This window comes from Siniperca chuatsi, linkage group LG24 (assembly GCF_020085105.1).
Source record: "Siniperca chuatsi isolate FFG_IHB_CAS linkage group LG24, ASM2008510v1, whole genome shotgun sequence".
Lineage (NCBI taxonomy): Eukaryota > Metazoa > Chordata > Actinopteri > Centrarchiformes > Sinipercidae > Siniperca > Siniperca chuatsi.
This window is the reverse complement of record NC_058065.1, coordinates 10212199-10234714: the sequence shown is the minus strand read 5'-3', so window position 1 is coordinate 10234714 and position 22516 is coordinate 10212199. Positions and strand designations below refer to the sequence as shown.

The following is a 22516-nucleotide window of genomic DNA, read 5'->3' as shown; positions in this document are numbered from 1 at the left end:
GGCGATCTCTGGCAGAAACCAGGAGTGTTGTGTCTAATGTGTCAAAACGCCTGGAATCCTGGGGGAATAAAGTAAGAAGAAACTGCCTCATGGTTCGAATCCTCAGGCTCACTCACACTCTCACACTTGACTCCAAACACACTCTGAGGATTGAGAGCCACCTGTTTGACGAGTGATAGACAACAGCTGCACTGCTGCCTGACCTTCAGCCAGTACACACACACACGCACGCACACAGCGTTTGTTGTTAAGCAAACTGCTGACACACACACACACACACACGAACATCCACACATCTCCATTTTCACTCTTCTCTCTCACTCCTACACACCCACAATCAGCTGAACAGTTATAAACCCAAGCAGCCCCCCCCCCTTGGAGTGTTAAAATCTTTCAACACACACACACACACACACACAATTCAAGAATAACACTTGTGTTTTGTACGACAACTATGTCATGAGAAACAATTCCCTTCAATGTGCGCCGATTTCCATAAGAAAGAGATAAGTGGAAGTGATTTGTCACATATTTTTACACATTTATTAAGCAAATAGTACAATTGGATGCATGTTAAAGTGTGTCTGTGTGTGTGGAAGGTTACACAGAGGTCGTTACTGGCTGGTCGGAGGAGTTGAGATAGGAGGAGAGGATGGAGTCACTTCTTCAGGTATCGACACCTCAACCTGTGCAAAAAAAACAAACAAAGAAAAAGCCACATGTTAATGATTATGTTAACAATTATTTGAATAATTGTTAAGTCCTCTTCTCTAACCTCTTTTCTGTCTTTGGTGAAGGTTTGATAAAGTAGAAATGACCTAAAATAATCTTTAAAAGGGACATTTCTACAGAGATGTTAGAGGGGAGTGGAGGCATCAGTTTGAAGCGTGGGTGGCCGTGTTTTGAGCGCCAGCTGGAGGCAGACAGGGGACACGCTTCCCTACTGCCTGCAGCCGGCTCACAAAATGCGCCTGCCCACGCATCGCTGCTTTTATAAACCTGTTTTTGGTGAGTTCTGTTCGGTAGCACATACAGAGGGTGGACAAAATGACACAAACCTTTCAACTTTACAATATGGCATATTACAACACCACAGCCTTAAAAATATAAAGTTGAATCAATCTCTCTTTAAAAACAGTCTCTATTGTAGGGCTACTGTACAGAATTGCATTAGATTCTAAGGTGTTCCTGTTATTTTGTCCACCTGGATCTAGCCTTTCAGGGGAAACACTTTTAACGTATGTAATCCAATGCTAATAACTGCAGATGCAATACAAAATGTATCAGCTCTGAAACATCTGATCCAATTCAAGCAACAACACAGATTTTGCCAATATAGTAATACAAACCAGGTGGACTCTGACATTTCTCTCTTCCAAACGTATTCAGAAGAGAAAACAAAAGGAGAACTGTGTAATAACAACTTTGACCTACTTACCATACTTTGCAGTTTTCCTGTGCATTGAGGGATTATCAGCAACATTTAACGTCCAAATAAAGTGGTTTAAAGCATTACCAAACATTTTTTGAATGCGGTGTTTGAATACCTGATATGAAGGCAGCCTTTCCAAAAGAAATTTATTTTGTAAATTACTCCAAGTCCGAGGGTGCACAGTACAAAAATGCAGTTTTTCCAAGTTAAGAACAGATTCTAGGGGAGTTTACCAAGAATGGCTTTAAAAATGAAAAAAGGTGCTAGTGAATCTTTCTCCATTTTTGAAATGATGGCCAAAACGACAAAATTGTAATACCTGGACTATTCTTAAATGTGTAAATATTTTCAAGTGAAATACATGAGACCATGTTTCAAACTGTGTTTTCATTCCAGTCCTCGCAGCTGTTTGTTAATGTAGCTTGATAACGCTCACTTGAGGAAGCGACAAGCCAGAGTCTTGTGGTTTTATAGAAAGAATGAAAACATCCATGTGGTCTTAATTGATCTCTGTCTACCAGCATGAGCTGTTGAAGAGAGGGATATTATGTGCATTAGGCTTGGTTTGCCTACATATACTGAAAATACTGCAGTATTAATGTCCTTCAGAAGCCCTGTTTCAGTTTATAGCTCTTCTACTGATTAGTGGTAGTGCTGCTCTGTTAACAAATGGGACAAAAAAGGACAGGACGGCTGCCCTCTATACACATCATATACACACTCAAAACAGCAAACATTAGTTTGTCAGGTGATAATATGGAACAGTGTCCTCTAAGACCATAAAACGGATGTCCTGTAGCTCCTGCAGCAGCTCTGCATGCTAATCCTGTGCTTGTAAAAACTCCAGAAAGACGTGATCCAAATATCCTCCGCATTGAAAGTCAGTCCAGCTCTGACGTCCATACTTTGTCTTTAATAAAGTGATATTTCTATTCCATGAATAACCGAATCTCTGTGAAAATAAAATGTAGGCCACAGAGCACAGTATGTCATCAGTTGCCAAATCAAGTGTCTATTAACGAGTACATTTTTTTTCTTCATTACGCAACCAGTGATGCACAGAGGATGCCAGAAAGGCTGCAGCAAAATATATTTCTCCTAGATGGCTCCATCCAAAATTAACTCGTAGCCTAGTTTGAATTTGAAGAATTTATGCTTCTCCTTTAGTGCTTGAGTCAAACTTGGTTATGCTCAGACAGAGCGGATTCAACTTTGGATCCATCTGAGTGTCACGATGTACAACGTCTAGAATAAAGAGCCTTGAACCTGTAGAGATTTAAAAATACTTCTTCCTTGGATCTCGAGTTAGCGTCTGTCTTTGATGTCGAGTTCAGAAAACAGCAGTTTGTCCTTCATGAGGAGGATGAGACCTGCTTTCTCCTGAACACTACAGCCCACGCTGCGTCTCCTCTCTCTTTTTTTTTTTTTTTTTGTTGCCAAAATATAGATGCAAAGCAATAAAAATAGCAGTGTTAAATCCTATCCTCTGGCTACTTCGTGAAATCTGAAGTGGTGGCTTCAGCCAGGGAGCAAGCTGGCTGAATGTGGAACAGGCGGTAATTTGGACAAGTATCCAACATCTAGACCAGACAACTGCCCCAAAACAGCCCTCCTTCTCTGAGTTGGCCTCAGTGCTTCAGCTTTGATGTCACTGCTGTTGGATGACTGTGTGAGGTAGAAAACCTCGTATTTAGATGTAGATATTTGCTGTTCTTACCAGTTTCTCTGCCCGCTGCCTCAGTTTCCTCCAGACTGTGTGGTGAGCCTGCAGAGAGGAAGACAACGTGACTAGCAGGCACATGGGAGACAACGATAAAGTACTTTTACTGCGCCATACAATTCTGTGCTGTTATTCAGGACAAGCTTTGATATCAGAAGAAGAATTAAATGTCATATATATGATCTGTTCTATGGCAACACTGGTTTTTATTAATAATCTCTCCTCTGCAGACTACTAAAGAATCACTTTTGTAAGTCAAATAAATTGACTTTTTTCTTGGTGACACTGAAACCTGTAACTGTCTAAAGTGAAGGTGCCAATAGAGGTAGGGTGAAACTAATCAAGATTTTAAAATACAACTAATAAACTGTTTCATCCTAGTGCAATCACAAAAAAAAAAAAAAAAACCTAATGCACTTAGTCCTTAGTTAAACCCCACACACACACACGTCCCTACCTGCAGCTGCAGGGCAGGGGGAGAGGCCCTGTGCACGACGGTGGAGGCCCCAGGATCCCTGTCCCAGGCTGTGGAGGGCTGTCACCTCGTACTGGGAGCAGAGGCCTGTCCTGGCCACCAGGGGGCCCACACTCAGCAGCACATGGTCACCACATCTACAAAAAAAGAAAAAGGTAAATCATTATGGGAGGTTAGGTGGGAGACGTACAAAATATTTAGAATATAAAATATATCCTTTAGATATACATAATGTGAAATGAAAGTGAACACTGGAAACATGTAGGCAGGAAATGAAGGTTTAAACCAAAATGTGTGCATGAAAAAAATTGAATTAAATTCACCTGTAGAGCATCACTTTGCCTTTGGGATTTTGTGCTGCCTTCTGTTCCACCTCTTCCTGTTTACACCTGGAAGAGAGACAGAAAAAGCTCAACAAGTGTCATCATGTGTTTGAGTATACCTGGGAGGGACAATCCAGGGTAAGGTACAGAAACAGACGGACAGCGGTGAAAGGCGCTATGAAAGACTATACTGAGCAGGAGTCAGGAGTCAGTCTACCTGCTGTGTGAGAAGACCTCCAGCGCCACAGAGGGTGCCACCTCCAGAGGCTCCCAGGCCAGGTCCTGGTGGATCAGCTGCTGGGCCCCTCGGGTCAGAGACCGCAACGACTCCTGCAGAGGAAAAACAGCCACGTTGGTTTACAAACGCAACTCACTTACAAAGGATCAGGTACAGCAAGAGATACAGGAGTTCAAAAAATTATATGAGATACTTGAAACACCCAACAAGACTTTAATGCTCTCAGTTTTGCCAAAATATGACTAAAGACAACATTAGGCAGAGTTTAAGGGACAGTGTTAGCACAGGACACAAATAACTGCATTTAGGCCAAATGATGACTGAAGGAGTGGTCTGAGAAGTTTCTTTGTCAGTGTAAAATCTTGTCACTATTGGACTCCATTTCAAACAACATAAGTCTAGCTGACCACAGCCTCTGTTGTGAAGGACACAACTTTAAACTTTGAAGTCTACACTGGGCGAGTGTTTGATTCTGAAAAGATTTATTTTGGGAGGAATATCACTTTAAAGAGAAACTTAACATCAGCTGAAAATTGTCAGTTTTTGCTGACCTCTAATGGTTAAAAGTCTCATCTTGCTGCAGTAGTGTAGCTGCTTACAGGCGCTACAGACTTGAAACTTTCTACCAGAATAAACTGGTGAAATGACTATCAAGCAGGAAATGTTTTTATGTTAAAGATATTCTATAAAGGATGACAGAAAAACATTTCAAATACATTTACATCTTAAAACAAAGCTCATGCACCAGCTGATGGAAACCTAGATATTCTATTGTTGTCAATACTGGAAAATGTTTGCTCAGTAATGACTGCAGAGGCTTTACTGTGCTTTTTACCAAACACACACACACACACCTCGGAGGGAGTCCATGAGTCCAGCTGAGGGTCGAGCACCACATCACAGCAGAAAGCCCCTGAAGTGACTGCAGGGAAGCACATGAAAATTGTAAACTAAGTTAAACTTAGTATTTACAGAAATATAACAAACATGACTGTTTTAATTATGTTCTACTGGATGTCTGACAACACGGAAAGATCCAACACTGCATCTAACTGAGTCTTTCAATTCAGTCTCAAAAAGTTCCTGGCAGTGTAGTGCAGGACCCTCAGTGATTTCTTGACCAAAGATAAATTCTACAGGTATCTAATGGCTGATCAGGGTAAATCTGAAGACATAAAAAGAAGCTCCTCTACCTGGCACCTCTGGTGTGCTGAGCAGCTCCACAGTAAAGTCGTCCTTGAACGCAGTCTCCAGCACCTGGCCTAGCAAGGCAGCGCAGGAACGCCAATAGGCCTGAGGGGAAACAAGAGGACACGCTGTATGCCAAACTCTTTTCATGATATCGCTTTCCTACTGCCATTTACATTACTGACATGTAGTTAAAAAAGCTGACAGAAGAATTTTGGAAGCTTTGAGACTGTTGAGGTATGGATTGTGCACAAAAGGTCTTTAAGGAAGATGTTCATAATATTTTGTGTAATCAGTGTGTACAGTATATTAGTTGGGCTTGTGTGGTATTATTGAGATCCAAGACAGCTGGAAAGCACAAGCCAATGTAAAGATGCCACAGATTTCACACAGTTCCTGTTGTAGGTGATTCACATTCTGTGAATTCATAGTGCAGATGGTGGCTTTAACACCTTCAGTTGGACTCATATACATTTGGATACAGAGATATTGCATATACCACTCCAGACGGAACTACTTTAGTGTCTATTAAGCACATTTTCACAGGATACATACATTTCTCACTTTGCTGTAAACCTCCATGACTTTTCCAAGACTTTCCATAACTAAGTCAGAGCACTTTATTACCCAAAAATACAATTCCTTCCTAGTTAGTTGATGTTTAAAGGATAGGGTCACATTTTTTCAAGTCTATCATCATACAATATTCACATACCCATATGTACAGTGAAAGAGTTATTAGAAACGCATTAGGATGGCATCTCTTTATGTACACGAGGAACAATTACAGCGACCAAAAACTATTTCATATGGACACAAGAGTATTGAATTAGATTTAAAAAAAATATGAATCCTTTAAGGTCAGACATATAAAAAGAGGAGTAAAAACTCTCACTAAAGCTGGGCTTGCTGTAAAACGGCCATCCAATCTATAAATACACAACCATGTACTAAAATAAATATATGGAAGAAACTGTGAGAGACATAACAATTACCCATTCTCCCTTACTTCCCCTGAAAATGTTCCCAGACTTTCCTCATTTCTCACTTTCCTAAATCACAGGGGAAAAAGCAGGAGATGCTTAACGTCCAAAACAATCTGAAATCCTATTAAATAAAATAGAATTTCCGTTGTAACAGTACCTGGTTGACCAGTGTTGGGTCACTGTCTTTAAATGTGAGCAGAGTGAGTGAGCAGGAGTGGGTGAGGGGCTGGTGGAGAGGCCACGGTTCCCCGTTCACCAGGGCCAGTACCGAGTTGGTCACATGATGCTCTGTCAGGTCTGAGGGAAACACAGAAGAGTTCATCTGAGAGAAATACAAGTGAAATATGTAGCAATACATTATTAATACATGCAAATGAAGCTGAGGTGTTTAGTTTCTCACAGGTTGTGGATTGTGTTTTACAGGAAAGGCTGACCTGACTTTATAAATGGTTACAAGAAGGGTTAAATCTGGGGAAAATTCAATTGAAGATTCCAAGTTTTCTTTATACAGTCGTGGCAATCACACACATTTCCTAAGTCCCCACAGAGATTAATCTTGCATCCACACTCCCTTTCACTCACGTCTGGCACAGCTCAGTGGCGTGGACATTCCTCTGTTCATGATGAGCAGTGTACCATCCAGCCCCGGGCCCTGCATGGACACCTCTATCTTCTCAATGCGAGGGTACAGAGCTCTCTGCCTGGCCTGCTCTCTGGAGAAAACGGCGTTGCGCTGGCTGCGGACCTCGGCGGCCGGAGGACGCGCAGCCGCCGCGACAGATGCAAGGCCTGTCGAGAGGGAAGAGGATGGATTGATGGATTCAAGCAGAAAAAAGGGATGCAGGAGGGACAAGAGGAACCAAAAGGACAGCAGACGATTCTCTCATCACTAAACTTGGAAATTCCCACCTACAGCAGCATACTGCTGATATGTTGACACCACTTTGTTATTGGTGTGACTATTACTTAAAGGGGTCCTCCACCTATTTTACATGTTGCAGTCTTGAAGAGTAGACTCAGCTTATTAACACAGTGTATAATGTCCTCTGTGGCTCTGGAGGAGCTTTGTGAAGTCTGAGAAATGAACCCTGATGATGTCATAGAGACAGACAGATTAATTTTCATGCAGACTTAAACATTAATGTAACGCTACTTATGCAATACTGAAAATAACTGGTTTCGGAAGCAGCTTGCTAACCGAAATTACCGCATCGTATTACAGTAGTCTTCTAACTTTGAGGTACTAGAGGCTAAAAATGTGCTGATATAACAAATCTTACAACTTTTAACGAACTTCTACGCCACCTGTGTGACGCCAAAGCTAGGCAACAGACCTGTTTGACGGCAGACATCTTGACATGTTATAGCAGAAAAAGCACAGGTGTGTTTAATAAATTAATGATGGCTGCCTTCCACTTCAGGGGAGGTCCTGGTATTGTGGACTCACTGGAATAACTGAGTGGGACACCATTCATGTACACATATGCTTGTCCTGCTATGTCAAGTCAAAATGTCTGCTGTGAAAAGGTTTATTTATCCAGACTCAACTGCAATATGAAGCTACAAACTGTCATTTCAACCTAGCTAGCTCCCATGCTAATGCTACCCGGTCAACGTTAGCTAACAGTTACTCACGGCGCTGGAGAACTTGACACACGGTCCTGGTCGCCATTGTGAAAAATATTTATACATCTACATAAAAAAACAACCTAAAATAGATACAGAAGCCAAATGGATAAATGTCTGTTACTTTTGACTCTGATTGAAGGACGCCATGCCTGTTTTGAGTGCAACGAATATTTAGGTCCGGGGAGGAACTGAAGACAGTGGATGGAAAGGTCCATGTGACCTAGAGGACGAAGTGCTGTTCCAGTTTGTGACAGCAGGTGTCGCTGTTGGTAGTCATTTCAATTAGGCTTGTGTCTGCAATCATAATTGTATTCTGTAGACAGACAGAAAAAAATTATATTATCTTTCAGCACCGATTTCGTCAAGTCCCTAACAACATAATATATCTCTGTGTAATACTTCTTTGATATTCCTATAGGCATTTGTACTAAAGTTTTTATATTTATGGCGTCCCTCTACAATTTATTTCTGAATTACCTCAGTCTCTGTTTCCTAAGTGTTGAAAGGCAGTTGCTCTTATGCTGATTGGATGGAATCCAAAGTTATGGTCTTGGCTCTAAAGTCTCACATGTCCCCAATTTCATCCTCTAATGGACTTTAATGGCACTCAGAATTTGACAAACGCTTGTTGGATTTTTCAGGACCAGAATCAGCAGTAAGTGTTGGCACTTTTGGCAGCAGCAGGACGCCGGGCCAGGGAACGCAGCCGCAAGACCAAAACATCATAAATCATCTCGACGCAGGCCAAGATGGAGCCAGATAATACTAAATAGCAATGCGGAAAGGCTATTTTCACAATGAGTGCAAATCTTATGACCTCTGAAGGTTTAAGTAAAAGGAGAGAGGTAACTTCAAAGTTGTAAATGACACTCACAGGAGGAACTGCTTTTACAAATAAAGAAAAATGTAAAGAGTTTCTTTACCATTAATTTACACAAAATGAATATTCAGCAATAAATACGCATGACACATTTGTGCATAAAGATTTATTTTTTGTTGAAAATAAGTGTTTCTCACATTGAACCACTAACATATCTGATGTGACTTAAGATAAATGATCTATACACTGACACTGATGTTCACTTCATACAATGTAACAAGGCATTTGTATCATCTGTAAGGTGTTAAGACAGGTGTCCGCACATTTTTAATGACTGATTGATCAGTTGATTGATTAATACTGTCTCTTTGGGTGAGATTGATTGTACTCAATGTCAGTGTGACAGTACAACTTCATGCATACATCATCCACAGTAATGTCAACATTTGGGATCTTCTGGATGAATTTCCCCAAAGGTGCGGTTTCCTTTTTAAACATTCGTTCATTTATTCATTCATAGTTAGGCGGGCCTGCTATAAAATTAACATCCAGTATGACTCCTTCACAGTGGTGTTACTTGACATCTGTTCAGATACATGGTGATTGGTCTTGCACTGTCGAAGAGTCCCAAAAGTGCAAAAAGAAAAACACAAGCAGAAGAAAAAAGGACCAATAAAACTGCTGAGCACACTGCCATCCCTGCTTGGACCTATGGCTGGTTTCCCAAAAGCATTTAGCACTATGATCCTCTTTGTCGATGGCTTTTAAGATGGTTTTGGCACCGTGCTGCTTTTGGGAAACCCCGAAAGGAGGTCGGTGATGAATGTGGGAGGTCAAGTGTTGTTTTTTTCTTTTAAGGGAAAATCCACCCTGTGTCCGAGGAGTGATGAATGTTGAAATTAAATTTTCCCTTAATCTGCTTTGTCCACTTCTGCTTCAGTTAATGATTTCCTACATTTCCCAGAATGCCTCTCGACCAGAGCACAGGCCTAAACTGCTAGATACAGAAAGCAGGTGGAAATAGTTTAAGAAAGAGTGGATTTTTCCTTTAAATCCCTCCATCTTCAATCTATATGACATGAATTCATTTGCATTCTAATTTCTAATCATCCTCCCATCCATCACCCCTCCAGCAGACTGATCAGCTGCTACTGTATGCTGCAGGCGGGGCAGCAGGTCTCTCTCCGGTCTGGCAGAGGGCAGAAGTCCATCTGCCTCACGATCTCGGCGAAAAGCTCGTCCACCATGGTCTTGCTCTTGGCCGACGTCTCCATGAAGGGGCAGCCCCAGTCTTCAGCCAGCGCCTGCCCCTCGCTGGGGGACACTTCCCTCTCCTCTTCCAGGTCCACCTTGTTTCCTACCAGCACCACCGGCACCTGCTGATACCTGTAAATGAGAGAGAAAGTAATATCAGAGGAGTGTGCATCTGAAATTTGCTGCCTTCTCCCCCGTTGGGTTTTGGGTTCAGTGACAGCATGTGAGTATGTGTGCATTGTTGGCCTACATACTGTATTTGTTAGATGCTGAAACAATAAGGGTTTTGAACAATGCACAATGGAGCGAGAGGAGAGGGATAAACACAGCTACATTCACTTCCAGCTTCCCAGGAGGCCTCCATCACTCCCCGGGTGTCTAATACCAGCAGGCAGTCCCATCACGAAAAAATAACTGCCTCTTTTGAATGCTGTGATGCTCTTTTTATCCCTGGATACATTATATATGCGTTTACATGGCATGCAAACTGTACATTTAATGGCTTCCAATTCTTGTTTAAAATCGTTAGCTCTCCACTCTGCACCATTTCCTTCATGCACTAAGCATGTTTTAACGGATCAAAACCTTTCTTCCCCAGCGTGTGGCTGACAATCCCAGTCCTCTTCCTTCTGAGCCATCAATACAAGGAAACCAGGCTGGGGAGAGTAATGGTAAGGGTTATTGAATAATTGAATATAGCTAATGTGCTGCTCTCACATGGGGGAGGGGGACATGAGCATTGTCCTCGTACCTTAGAAACAATGAATTAAATTAATATTCAGCTTTAGCTCTTGTGTGTCCCTTCATTTAAAACTCTAGTGTAGTAGTAGTAGTAAGTTTAAAGGGTCACTTCAATCAGATGGGTGATGTGTTGTTCCACCACACGCCTAAGAAGAGCTATATAGTATCTTTCAGCTCATAGTTTTAGTTTTACGGCCTGCAACTTTTCTGTTTTGGTTCATTCTTGTTGCTCTCATAGTGTTTTTTTTTCAGCAGCAGCAGCAGCAAAGGAGTGAAAAAGGTCTACAAAAGGTCTAAAAAAAACCCCACACTGTACGCCCCAAACAGCAGACAGACAAAGTTATCGAGAAAGTTAGCGACTAGCTGGTGATCAAGGAGCCAGGTTTTTAAATCAGGAGTTGGTGGAGACAGAGCTAAAAGGAAAATGAATATTGGACTTACATTCATGATGTTACCTGAAACATGACTCCAAATGAATGCTAACATTGTTCCGTATCTGCTGGATGTGTAAATAGGCAACTGTTTGCTAACAAGTTCACCACATCAACTTAAAAGGTAATAATATGGCAGTGTTGTGGTCACTGCTTGTGTCTGTTGCCCCCAAGTGGCCAAAAAAATCTGTTACTGCAGGTTTAATGCTACAACATACAATGATATTTTAGACAATAGTGTGCTTTCACCTTGTGGCAACAGTTGTCTCAGAAACGTGTTAGTACACCAAGGTTGTTATAGTACAAAGACAGTTACTTTGTTCAGGTACTAGATATTTCATTTCAGTTAGACGCCCTTCATGTTTTCTCTGATTAAATAACTAGAGAATATCAATTACAGAGGGTATATATTCTCACAATAGGTAATGGCACAGACCACGTAATAGCACCTAAAGTGCATTCTTAGCCCGGCTTATTGATCTGCTGGTGCTATTGAGAAATGAGCTCTTATCTACAAATTGGTGGCCTGCTGCCACACTGCTCAGCTGGGAGAAGAGCTGAGGCGTGGAAAAGAGCTGGCAAACGTCTCACTGAGCTAAAGAGGGCCAGAGAGCAGGAGGAAATGAGTGCAGGCAGCAGGGTGGAGGAATTAGCACAGAGAGGTGGAGGACACCTGAAGTGTCCTTGAGCTAGACAGTGAGATCGTACAAATTTCAAGGGTGCTGCTCTGTGGCTGAGCTTGACCTCTGACCTCCCAAAGGAATTCAAAAGAGAGAAAAGCTTCCCAAAAAGTGCAAATGGGAAATTATTACAAATAATGTCAGCAATTTCTTCCTAATTGGTCACCAAACATGCTTTAAAACTGTCAAGCAGGGAAAGCTCGCTCAGAAAGGCTCAAATGCCAAAGACCTCCTGCAGCTTGACATTTCCCCCCCACAGCCACTGCACTGTACAACACACACACACACACACACACACACACACACACACACACATACACACATACATACATACATACAGAAGCTGACCTCAGCAGGACAAGCATCTTGCATCTTGTGTGTTTGGAAAGCTGGAGTCTAGAGGGTGTGAAGTGTGAACAAGGAGAGCACCACGCAGACAAATGCAATCTGACAGCTTTGCAGGAGAAACTCTATATATAACTACAAAGACACAGGGAGAGCCGCTTCTCTAGGGTGGGGTGCGATGGGTGGGGAGTTTGTATAGAGATTGTTTGTTGCAGCATCAAACTGCAGCTCCCCCCTCGCCAGATGAGGAGAAACTGAAACTGCTCAACACAGTACGAAAAAAAGTTTCCCCGTGGCTGATGTCATGTATTGTTGTACATTACGGTTTTGCTAGCTGGGGTGGTCAATATCTCAGAACTATCTCTACCTACAGTATAACTCTTAACTATGTGCTAACTATGATCTTATGACTAAAATTTAAACTTTTTTAAATTTTTTTATTTACATTTTTCACAATGTCACCTTTTGGATGTTTTTTGTGTCTGCAGAGGCTCTTCCACTTTTTTGTCAGTGTGTGCCTTTATTTCTATATGATGGCACTTTACTTTGTAGTATTTCCATTTTCTGCTACTCTGTACTTCTATTATATTACATTTCAGAAGACAATATTGTACATTTTACTCCACTATTGTACATCTATTTTGCAGCTTAAGGTTTTACATACAAAACCCCTAATGAGCTTGTAAAATGTGATGTATTGTTATAGATTAAACTACTCAACTGTACATAAAATAGATAATATTCGCTCCACCTCGACCAGCTACAACATTAAAATACTGTTTACATGTTAATGCATCAGTAAGCCAATAATATAACGCTGACAGAGGCCATTTTTTTAATCAAACAAATTACTATGTGTAATATGAAAAGAGTCACTCGTAGTGACGAACCCACTGCTCTATGCAGCTTTAAGTATTCCTTTAGCCTTTTTAAGCCCATTGTTTTGGTTTAATGGCCTGCAACGTTACCATTTTGGTAACTCTTGCTTTGGTAAGCTCTGATAAACCCATTGTACACTACCTGCCCAGCACCAAACAGCAGATAGACAAAATTAGTGACTAGCTTTTGACGAAAGTGGAGGATTTAGCAGCTAAAGATCCAGATATTTCTCTCAGTAGTTGGTGGAGACCAAAAACGAGCTAAAAGAAGAATGAATATTGGACTTAGATTAGTCAGGTAGACAGAAACACAGCTCCAAATTAATGCTATTCACGTTTAGCAGATGTGTAAAAAGCCTTTGCTAACACGTTGGCCATATTAAGTTAAAAGGTGACAATATGTCAATATTGTGTTTTCAGCTTGTTCCGCTGCCCCCAAGTGGCCAAAATCAAATTGCAGCTTTAAATACATTATGCTAATAATATAAGTAAGACCTTTCTTGTTAAGTATGTTTACACTGGGGTATTGCAACTTTTACTTTAAATTATATGAATACTTTTTCCACCATTGATAAAAAAAGTGTTTCTACTCTACATACTGTATGAATATAAAGCAGGAGAAAGTCACAAACATTTCTAACTTGTTCCTGGTCCAGCACAAGAGTTGGCAGTCATGCATTATGGGAATTATCAGCACAGTTGGAATGTGTTTGGATTGTTTAGCTGAAACTACCAGCTGTATGAAATGCAGCTTTTTGTTTTCAAACTGCAGTGGGAGAGAAGTCGTGTTGGATTTTTGGAACTGACAACAGCAGGCGGCTGTCAGCTTACGAAATTATACGGAGATATGGATGTTAAAATCTGTATTGATTTCTACACTATTTAAAAAACCTCTTTCAGAATGATACTCAGAGAAGGGTACAAAGTGAGTCCATGTACTTTCACACTGCGCTCCAGTTTTTTGAAGCCATCATCTGTACGTCCATTTGTAGAAATCCACAGGTCGAAATGCTGCTTCCTCATTAATGGATGCGGAATCTTGAATAAGTTTTACTGATACACATTTGACCTTTACAACACACAAAAACTAGTTACTGCCATTTGCCTCTGCAGGGTGTTATTGCAACTGTTAGGAAAAAGGCAAACAGAAACCCTCCCACACACAGAGAATCAGTGTTTATAACTCACAAAAAAGATCGCCTCTACATTTTCCACTTAGCCTCAGGGTACAACAACCTTATTAAGGCTACCTGCTGTGCTAAACAGTGACTTCACTTAACTGTTTTCACAAGCCCCACAGCACCAGCAAACACACATGCAAATTACAAAAGAACAGTCAGGCATCTCCAACGTGAAGCCCTCCAACCCTGCAGCCGCCTCTTTGCTCTCTGCATCTGCTGTTAATTAGCAGTTGGAGCAGCTACACTGTGTGACAGCCAGCCTAATGCATGTATCTGCTTGTAAGACTGGACAGAAAAATCACAGAACCTATAGCGCCTACACTTTGTGTTAACTCCCCAAAGGGTGTTACCGCTGGAGAACAAAGCTTCCATAGCTAATGTTTCTGTAGCGCACTGGCATCCAGGATACACGAAGAAGAAAGCAAGGAAACAAAAAAACATAACCGCAAACATTCTTGTGATAAACAGACAAAGAGAGGGCCTGCACAGCAGATGGAGAAGGTCTTTAGAGTCTGTTTTTATGATGAAACCCCAAGCTTCATTTCCATCTTTAATGGTGCAGCCCAGCTCCTCTACATAATCTTATAATCTTTACTGCAGATACAAAGACAGTATAGGCAGTATGGGAGTTACCAGACAAGTCCTCATTAGTTTTAGTATTCCCGCTGTTCTGTGCAGTTAAATGAACACAAGAATTCAAAGTGAGAAATAAATAGGTGGGTTTTGTGCTGGTTTTAAAAAACGTAACAAGCCCAAATGGGAGTGTGAGGAAACGTAAATGTCATTAACGTTCCAAATTCCCTCTTCTGGTGTGTGTGTTGAGGCTGGAAGTGGAGGTTTAAATATCTGTGAGGTTTCTCTGGATGGAGGACTCAATCCAGTCCTCAGTTTGATATGTAACTTTGACTTTATTTTGTGTTCTTTTTCCCTAAATAATAAGTAGTGAGTGACGTACCCACAACGCATAGCTAGCGGTTGCTAGGAACTGTTAACTTAAAGGCCTGTGTAGTTTTCTTGTAAACAAACAAAGTTATGATTACTTTCATTGTTTCTTCCCCAAACACATGTGTATCCTTGAAGCCTAACACACTTGTTAAGCGCATTTGCTTACTCATAAAACACGACTTTAATAATTTGAATACTGCATGGTTTAAATCCATGTTTACTAGCTGGCAGTCTCAGTGGGATAGCATGAAATTGGCAGCAGGAATGTGTATCATGTCGCTCACAAGACACAAACAAAACAGGGACCCACTCATTAAAACATCTAGTAGAGGTGTAAAACTCTGCAGGGTGCCTTTAACGTTTGATTGTTTTTCCAACCAAGTCAACGTTTTCACAACACCAGACCTATTTGATATGCTGAAAAAACTTGGACTTATGGACAGCAATTAGAGGTCTGGAACTAGGCTATAATGACTACAATGTAAGAGTGCATGCTGACGTACAGTTGTGCAGAAAATACAGCCCCTTCAGTCCTCTGTAAACCCCTGTTAGCTTCCTGTTATACCAAAATACTTACTGATTTTCTCACTCTGTAAACATTCCCTTAGGATCTGGAATCACAACCAATCTCTGTTTGTCAGTTGTTTAGTTATGGCTAAAAGTGATAATCATCTAAATGTGGGAAATCCCAAATAGAGATCAAAGCAACATACTTTTTTCCTAAGGGGTCACAAGATCAATCTGAGGGGTCGCAAAGTTCAGGACTCTGTCTGGTAAAGGAACATCCCTCTTTGGTTGAACTATTTGCAGCTCAGTGACAGATTCAACCTGTGACGAGAGGTTGCAAGTATACATCGCTTTGCTTTCAAGAACCTAAAAAGTTGTGAAGGAGTGTATATTAGATTGGACTGGAACAATGCAGAGATGTGTTTTTGATAAATGGTTGAAATGGTGAAAACTGCAAGTGTAGCGCAGTAAATATGTTAAGGCCCAGCACTTTACACAGACTAACACACCAACAATGAGCACTTTACTGGTGGCTCTCCTTAACTCATTTTAAACCGAGCTGGCTGCTTTAACAACTTTCTCCTTCATGATGGCAAACACTAAAAGCCTGAGGTCAGGAAGTTGCTTTGTACCTACACCGACGTGCCCCCTGGGATACGTAATTTTGGTCTCTCCACCCTAGTCCCACTCAGCGGCGCGTGATGCTCACCTCCTGCTATTAGACACAGCATCAGTGCAGCGTGAAAACGCAGCTCGAGTGCTTTGAACGTGCTTCCTCCTCCTGGGTTGACAGAACAATAAATCTTTACACGCAAGCGAGGAGATTATTAGATTGTGAGGAGGGCTACACCCAGATGTTGTTTTCACAGATAGCAACTGACATGGGGTTTATTTGGTTAGTCTACAGAGAGTAAAGTACATCAGAGATGGTGTGTTCTAGCTAAAATATCAATAAAATAGCAATTATAAACATACGTAATGAAAAGCACAAAATTTCATCACGGCAGAGCGTCTAATGCAGATTTCCTTACACAGTCTTTCTGCTGGAAGAAGAAATTAACCATTTGGGTAGTTGCAGTGCAAAGCTAACGTGCTAACTTATTGACTCACTTTCTTGTTGTTAATGATGATTTATTTTAGCTAGCAATGATTTTAACATGACAGTGCTGGTTCTATTAAGCTCATATTAGCTGCTCTAAACAATTAAAAGTGTTACATTAATGTTACATCAATGCTGACATGTTGAGCTAAACAGTTATTGATATTTTTTTGTGTGTGAATTCTAATTAATTTGCAGTCTTGTCACGGTAGAGTCAAAACCTGGGACAAAAGTGCTAATTTCTATGAGAAATACACAGTTTGGAGGGGAGAGAAGTGGGGTAAAATGCTAACCATTTTAAAGGAATAGTTAGAAACTGACTTTCTTGCCGAGAGTTAGATGAGAGGATGATACCACTGTCATGTCTGTATGGTAAATACTGTATGTAGCTGGAGCTAGCAGCTGCTTAGCTTAGCATAAAAAAATGGAGCCTAGATTTTAACCTAGATTGTGTTACCATTAGACAAGACCAAGCTAGCTGTTTCCCCCTGTTTAAAGTCTTAATGCTAAGCTAAACTAACCACTAGCTCCAATTAAATATTTACAATACAGACATGAGAGTGGCATCAATCTTCTCATCTAACTCTTGGCAAGAAAGTGAAAAAGTGTATTTACCAAAATGTCGATCTATTACTCTTAAGTGTGTTTCCTGCTTCTCACTGCACCTCCTCATACATGTAAGTCAACACAATGAAGGTGATACATGTGGACTGCAGGAATATGAAAGCAAGAGGCCACGGCGTCACGGCACCTGCACCACACAGAGCAGTAACATGTAGGATCTCAATTCTTTCCCATGCTTCCCCCAACAGGAGCCCTGTATAAGCATAAGAGTTTATATGACTCCCTAATGGAGGCCTGATGTCTTCTTGGCTTCCAACCCAACACAATCCCATTAAGTTCTGGTGAGTGGGCACATACTATATCTCTGTGTGGTGCTTGTTGCTGCTGCTGGCTCAGCAAGAAGTTTGGGTGGAGGGAGGCCGATGTCCTGGAGACAGCTAATGGAGACCAAGAGCTGATTGTGCTGCTTGTTTTATTAAAGATGGACACCCACTGGGTGCCTGCATATGTTTAAATGACCAACTGAGCCTATCCATACTATGAACTGATGCATGTGTCTGCACTGAGCAATGATTTGGTTCTCTGAGACAGTCATCTTTGTTAAATGAGCTGTACAAGCTCAGGTTTATCATAATATCCAGCAAAAGCTACATCAGTGTAGTTTCAAGCCTGAGTTTTTTTTTTTTTTGGTCTAGAGGACAGAATTATTGGATTTTCTCTGGAAAAAATATAAATAACTTCTGTTTACATGAATACCATAGACTGGGCCCAGGATCAGCTGATAGTGTACTAAATGATGTGCTTGTATACTGTATATGAGTGAGAGAAGTTACTACTGTGCACTTATGTGGATAATAGCAAACATGCAAATAAATGTATTGAGCACAGAATAGATTTTTGTTTGCGTGATAATAATTTCTCTACAAAATGTGATTTATGTCCATACAAAAATATTTTTCCGTGCTCCCATCGCATGCCCAGAAATGAGACACAAATATAATGCAATAAAAACACCCCTCCCAATTTCCCAGAACCCAAGGGTGACGTCTTAAAATTGCTTGTTTTGTCCAACAGTCCAAAACCCCCAAAATATTCAATTTACGATTACATAACAGAGAAAAGCAGCAAATCCTCACATTAGAGAAGCTAGAACCAACGAATGTTTAGCACTTTTAGCTTGATAAAAAAAACTGAAAATGAATTAAGAAAAATGTAAATTAATTTTCTGTCGATCAACTAATCAATTAATCAACTGTTTTAGCACTAGTTACCTCCACACCACCATTCACCCAACATCTGTATATACATTGATTTTTAGAGCATTTTACTTATTTGCAGTTTTGCACATACAGTAACAGTCCCTACTTCAAACCCAGAGCATTGTGAAATAAAAGTATGAAATATTCATAGATATACACTTGAGGACAGTGGTGGCTGGTGCAGCGTAGGCAGCTGCATTGGGTGGCGGCTGGCTAGAGGCGGCAGAGCACAGTTTTAGCCATCATTATATTTTTCATTTCAAAGGAGTTCCCTCATGCACTCGTCCCTGCTGCCACTCGGCCCGTGACGTCTGGGCCACCGGAGCATTCAGTTCACTCCAGGGATGGAGGTGAAAGGCACTGCACCAAAACTACACTGGCTAAATTATAAATTATTACTGCACAATATGCAGTTAGATTAATAAATCTACTGCATCATTTGCACTCCAGTATTATGTACTGAATACTGCAATAACTAATCCACTGTACTGTTAACTATTACCATAAACTGTACAGCTTTATATTCATTGCACTACTGTTCTGGCCTGTCCAATTCATTATTGTACATATCCATCAGTATACTTCTGTTTATAGTAATGCCATCTGTATATAATGTCCATAGTACCACTTGTAAAATATTTTCATAATACTGCTCTATCCTGCATTTATGCACACACTTTATATCCTGCACTTCCTTATTACACTTCTGGTTAGACCTAAACTGCATTTTGTTGCCTTGTACTTGTACATGTGTAATGACAATAAAGTTGAATCTAATCTAATCTAATCTAAATGTGCTACGGCCTTGTTGCGTGATGTTCTAAAATTGTCTTTTTCAATGCTATTTTACTGATGAAAAGCTGCACTGAGAAGAGTAATAGGAGTAACACAGCAAGCGAGATAAGAAAAAGAAATGTTCAGAATGAGAGGTGGTGGGGAGCTTGTGTGGACTACCTTCTTTTCCAAAATTAGAAGGGTTTTTATTGGGTCTTTTTTCTAAAAATAATGACCCAAGCTGTTCACACAAGACACTGGAATGGGTTTCATAGAATGGGGGAGGTTATGTGCTGGACTATTCCTTGGCCGGGGGCAGTGACGTCCTGGAGCTGGTTGCCCGGCTGATTAAACATTTGCAATATAACATGTTAAGTAGTGCGCTTTAGAGGTGCTGGTAGGCTGATTTTTTTTTTAACCTTTGGACAGAGCCAGGCTAGCTGTTTCCCTCTGCTTCCAGTCTTTATGCTAAGCTAAGATAACCGTCTCCTTCATAGTTAACAGAGCGATATGAGAATGGTCTCATATTCCTATTCCTTTAAATGTATTCCCAAACTGTCCATTGTTAACATCCATCACAGTTTACAGAACGACTTCTGACCTGGTTCAACTTTCAACTACTTACGCATAAAACTACTCAAATAAGACCCATGGTGTACTAAAACTAAATAATCTTTGAAAATGTTCACAAATGTGGAGAGAGTGCAGACTCTACAAGCATTAGCTGTGTACTTTGGTCATCTCGTTGTACAAAATACTAATATAATACTAATACAACTAACACTAATACTGATACATTTTATTCTAGATACTTTGAGGCCCTTTGAGTTTGGGGCCCTGTAGGTAGTCCCCCACTGTGGGGCCCAGAAGGGACTACTCATCATTGGTCATCATACTGTCATAACTGTCCTGCATGTCCTCAAACTATATCTTATAGAAAATCAAACCTTATATCTCAACATGGGCTCTTTAATACTTTCACCTTTTTTGGTGTTTTATTTGAAGTATTTTTGGCATTATTTTAGTAGCGGAGCGTAACACGGGGCCCCAGGTGGACTCAAGCCAGGGGTGTCGTGATAACGTGATCAGTGGTGTCCCCTAGGCCTCCAGAATGTCCCAGATGAACTGTTTTTAATCTTAAACATCATTAAGTAAAACTGAAATCTAGGATCACAAGTGCAAGCATGAATGTCTCAGTTGTGATAAACCACATATCCTTCAGCTACCTTTGTCAGTTGTGCGACATGGCACCAAAACTTTTAGACTTAATCTATTCAAGCCCTTTTAATGTTAAAAAAAACAGCTTTTGCTCCCTAAAACCCACCAATCACTAGATTCTTAACTTGCAGACTGTAGTCAGAGCTGTAGTCTGTCAGTGTCATTAAACAAATGAAGGGAGGCGCTGGGCCAAAAACACCAATATGTCACGACCAAAAGGAAAGATCACAGTTTTTCCTTCCACTCTCTCTCTCTCTCTCTCCCAGCCATGCGATGAGCTCAGTGGATTTGCTGAGTAATGGCCTGAACTTATCAAAGCCATCCAGAGTTAGTCATGTGTGAGAGACAGAGAATATCAACCCCAGTGAGAGTTCAGCGGGTTGATATATGACAGGTGAGCCGCAGCTGGGCTCTCTTATGAAGAACATGTGAGCTGGTTGCAGCTTCTCACGCAGCGCTGGAGGAGAGGAAGAGGAGGGCGCAGGGAGGATGCAAGTTTGAGATGATCCCTGGGCCTAATTGTGAAAAAAAAAAAAATCATACATTTTTTGGTGGTTCTTCGACTGGTATTCATGGACTCCAGAGTTTCATTTCAATATAAATCAATTAGGGAATGTTAAGGAATGATTATGGTAATTATAACTTCCCTTCCCACCGACACAACCAACCTTTGGTGTCCATATTGCCCCTGGGATGTGACTATTTAAGGGGCCTAAAACATAATTAAAAGCCTCTTGCCTATTGCATCAGAATATATTTAGAACACAGCGGTGGTTTATATAATAGACAGTGTCTCACCTTTTCACCCTGATGATCTGGTCTCTCATGGGCTTTATGTCCTGAAAACTTTGCTGGTTGACCAGACTGTAGACCAGAATGAAGCCTTGGCCGTTCCTGATGTAAAGGTCCCTCATTGAGGCGAACTGCTCGGTGCCGGCTGTGTCGAGGATCTCCAGCACGGACGGAGAGGAGTCCACCTCGATCTCCTTTCTGTAGAAATCTTCAATGGTCGGGTCGTACTTCTCTATAAATGTTCCGGTGACAAACTGGACCGTCAGCGCGGACTTCCCCACCCCGCCGCTGCCGAGCACCACCACCTTATACTCCCGCATAGCGCTCCTTTGGAGTTAAATCCGGCATGCAGAGAATAAAGTCTACAGCAGCGGATAAAAGAAACGCATCCCCATGCACAGCAGCCTGGGCTCACACTACAGCCATGACACAGTAACAGCCTACGGTAAATGAGATGCTGTTGCAGCTATAGGCGGGCAAATTGAGAAGATGCTGGAGCATTTAGCCCTGAGATGCACAGCCACAGCCTCTACTGAAATATTCCCACGCTATCTTGCAGGGACACCATTCCAGAGGCATCCATAATGCAATAAGGCGTCGGTGTGGTAAAATAAGATTGGCTATTATTAGAAACAACTAGACGGCACATCTTTTTATGTGCCGACAAAACAGAAGGCTAACACTACATAGCCCATCTCTGCACAGTGGGGTACAGTCGACTTAAAGGCAAAGAGCCTATTTATCCTTAAAAAGACTACAGTGCTGGGAATCCACGCCTCTGGAGTCGGTGCATCCACTGGATGTTGCTACTTCCTGGAGCATATGGGGGGTGATTAGTGCCACAGACAAACAGTGGAAGGGTAAATGGAAGATATGGATGTTTGTGACAAAGATGTAAATCTACTAAGAGAAGCAACCTAATCATTATGGAAATTCATTTAAAAAATTTGAAGTGTGGTACTCAATCATCTTTTTGGTAAGGGAGCTTTTAATTGTAAGCAAACTGCCATTTGCTATTTTGGAAATTAACATTAACA

The 22516-nt window shown here is 41.2% G+C and overlaps 2 protein-coding genes across 3 annotated transcripts; both read right to left on the bottom strand.

Annotated features, from left to right (window-relative positions):
- Window positions 1–517: 517 nt before the first annotated feature.
- On the bottom strand, window positions 518–8192 carry mrpl39 (mitochondrial ribosomal protein L39). Of its 2 annotated transcripts, none has more exons than XM_044187182.1 (10): window positions 7998–8192; window positions 6945–7151; window positions 6520–6659; window positions 5382–5481; window positions 5043–5110; window positions 4168–4280; window positions 3951–4016; window positions 3610–3764; window positions 3150–3220; window positions 518–686 (listed from the first exon to the last, which is right to left on the bottom strand). In XM_044187182.1, the coding sequence occupies exons 1-10, from the start codon at window positions 8032–8034 to the stop codon at window positions 615–617; spliced, it is 1029 nt and encodes a 342-aa protein (XP_044043117.1). In that variant the 5' UTR covers window positions 8035–8192; the 3' UTR covers window positions 518–614. The 2 variants fall into 2 exon arrangements, with proteins under 2 accessions (XP_044043117.1, XP_044043116.1); XM_044187181.1 differs by having other exon boundaries at window positions 3150–3197; window positions 7998–8190.
- A 770-nt stretch (window positions 8193–8962) lies between these two features.
- Window positions 8963–22287, bottom strand: LOC122871796 (ras-related protein Rap-2a-like). Its single transcript, XM_044187186.1, has 2 exons — window positions 21486–22287; window positions 8963–10197 (listed from the first exon to the last, which is right to left on the bottom strand). The coding sequence occupies exons 1-2, from the start codon at window positions 21797–21799 to the stop codon at window positions 9960–9962; spliced, it is 552 nt and encodes a 183-aa protein (XP_044043121.1). The 5' UTR covers window positions 21800–22287; the 3' UTR covers window positions 8963–9959.
- Window positions 22288–22516: the final 229 nt, after the last annotated feature.

Bases quoted from the DNA above. Each gene is read 5' to 3' on its own strand.
- mrpl39 (XM_044187182.1), bottom strand. From the start codon at position 8,034: ATGGCGACCAGGACCGTGTGTCAAGTTCTCCAGCGCC. The intron at 3,765-3,950 runs GTGAATTTAATT...CTTTTTTTGTAG, and splicing joins GGCAAAGTGATGCTCTACAG to ATGTGGTGACCATGTGCTGC. The intron at 687-3,149 runs GTAAGAACAGCA...TTTTTTGCACAG, and splicing joins GGCAGCGGGCAGAGAAACTG to GTTGAGGTGTCGATACCTGA.
- LOC122871796 (XM_044187186.1), bottom strand. From the start codon at position 21,799: ATGCGGGAGTATAAGGTGGTGGTGCTCGGCAGCGGCGGGGTGGGGAAG. The intron at 10,198-21,485 runs GTGAGACACTGT...TCTCATTTACAG, and splicing joins CAGATCATCAGGGTGAAAAG to GTATCAGCAGGTGCCGGTGG.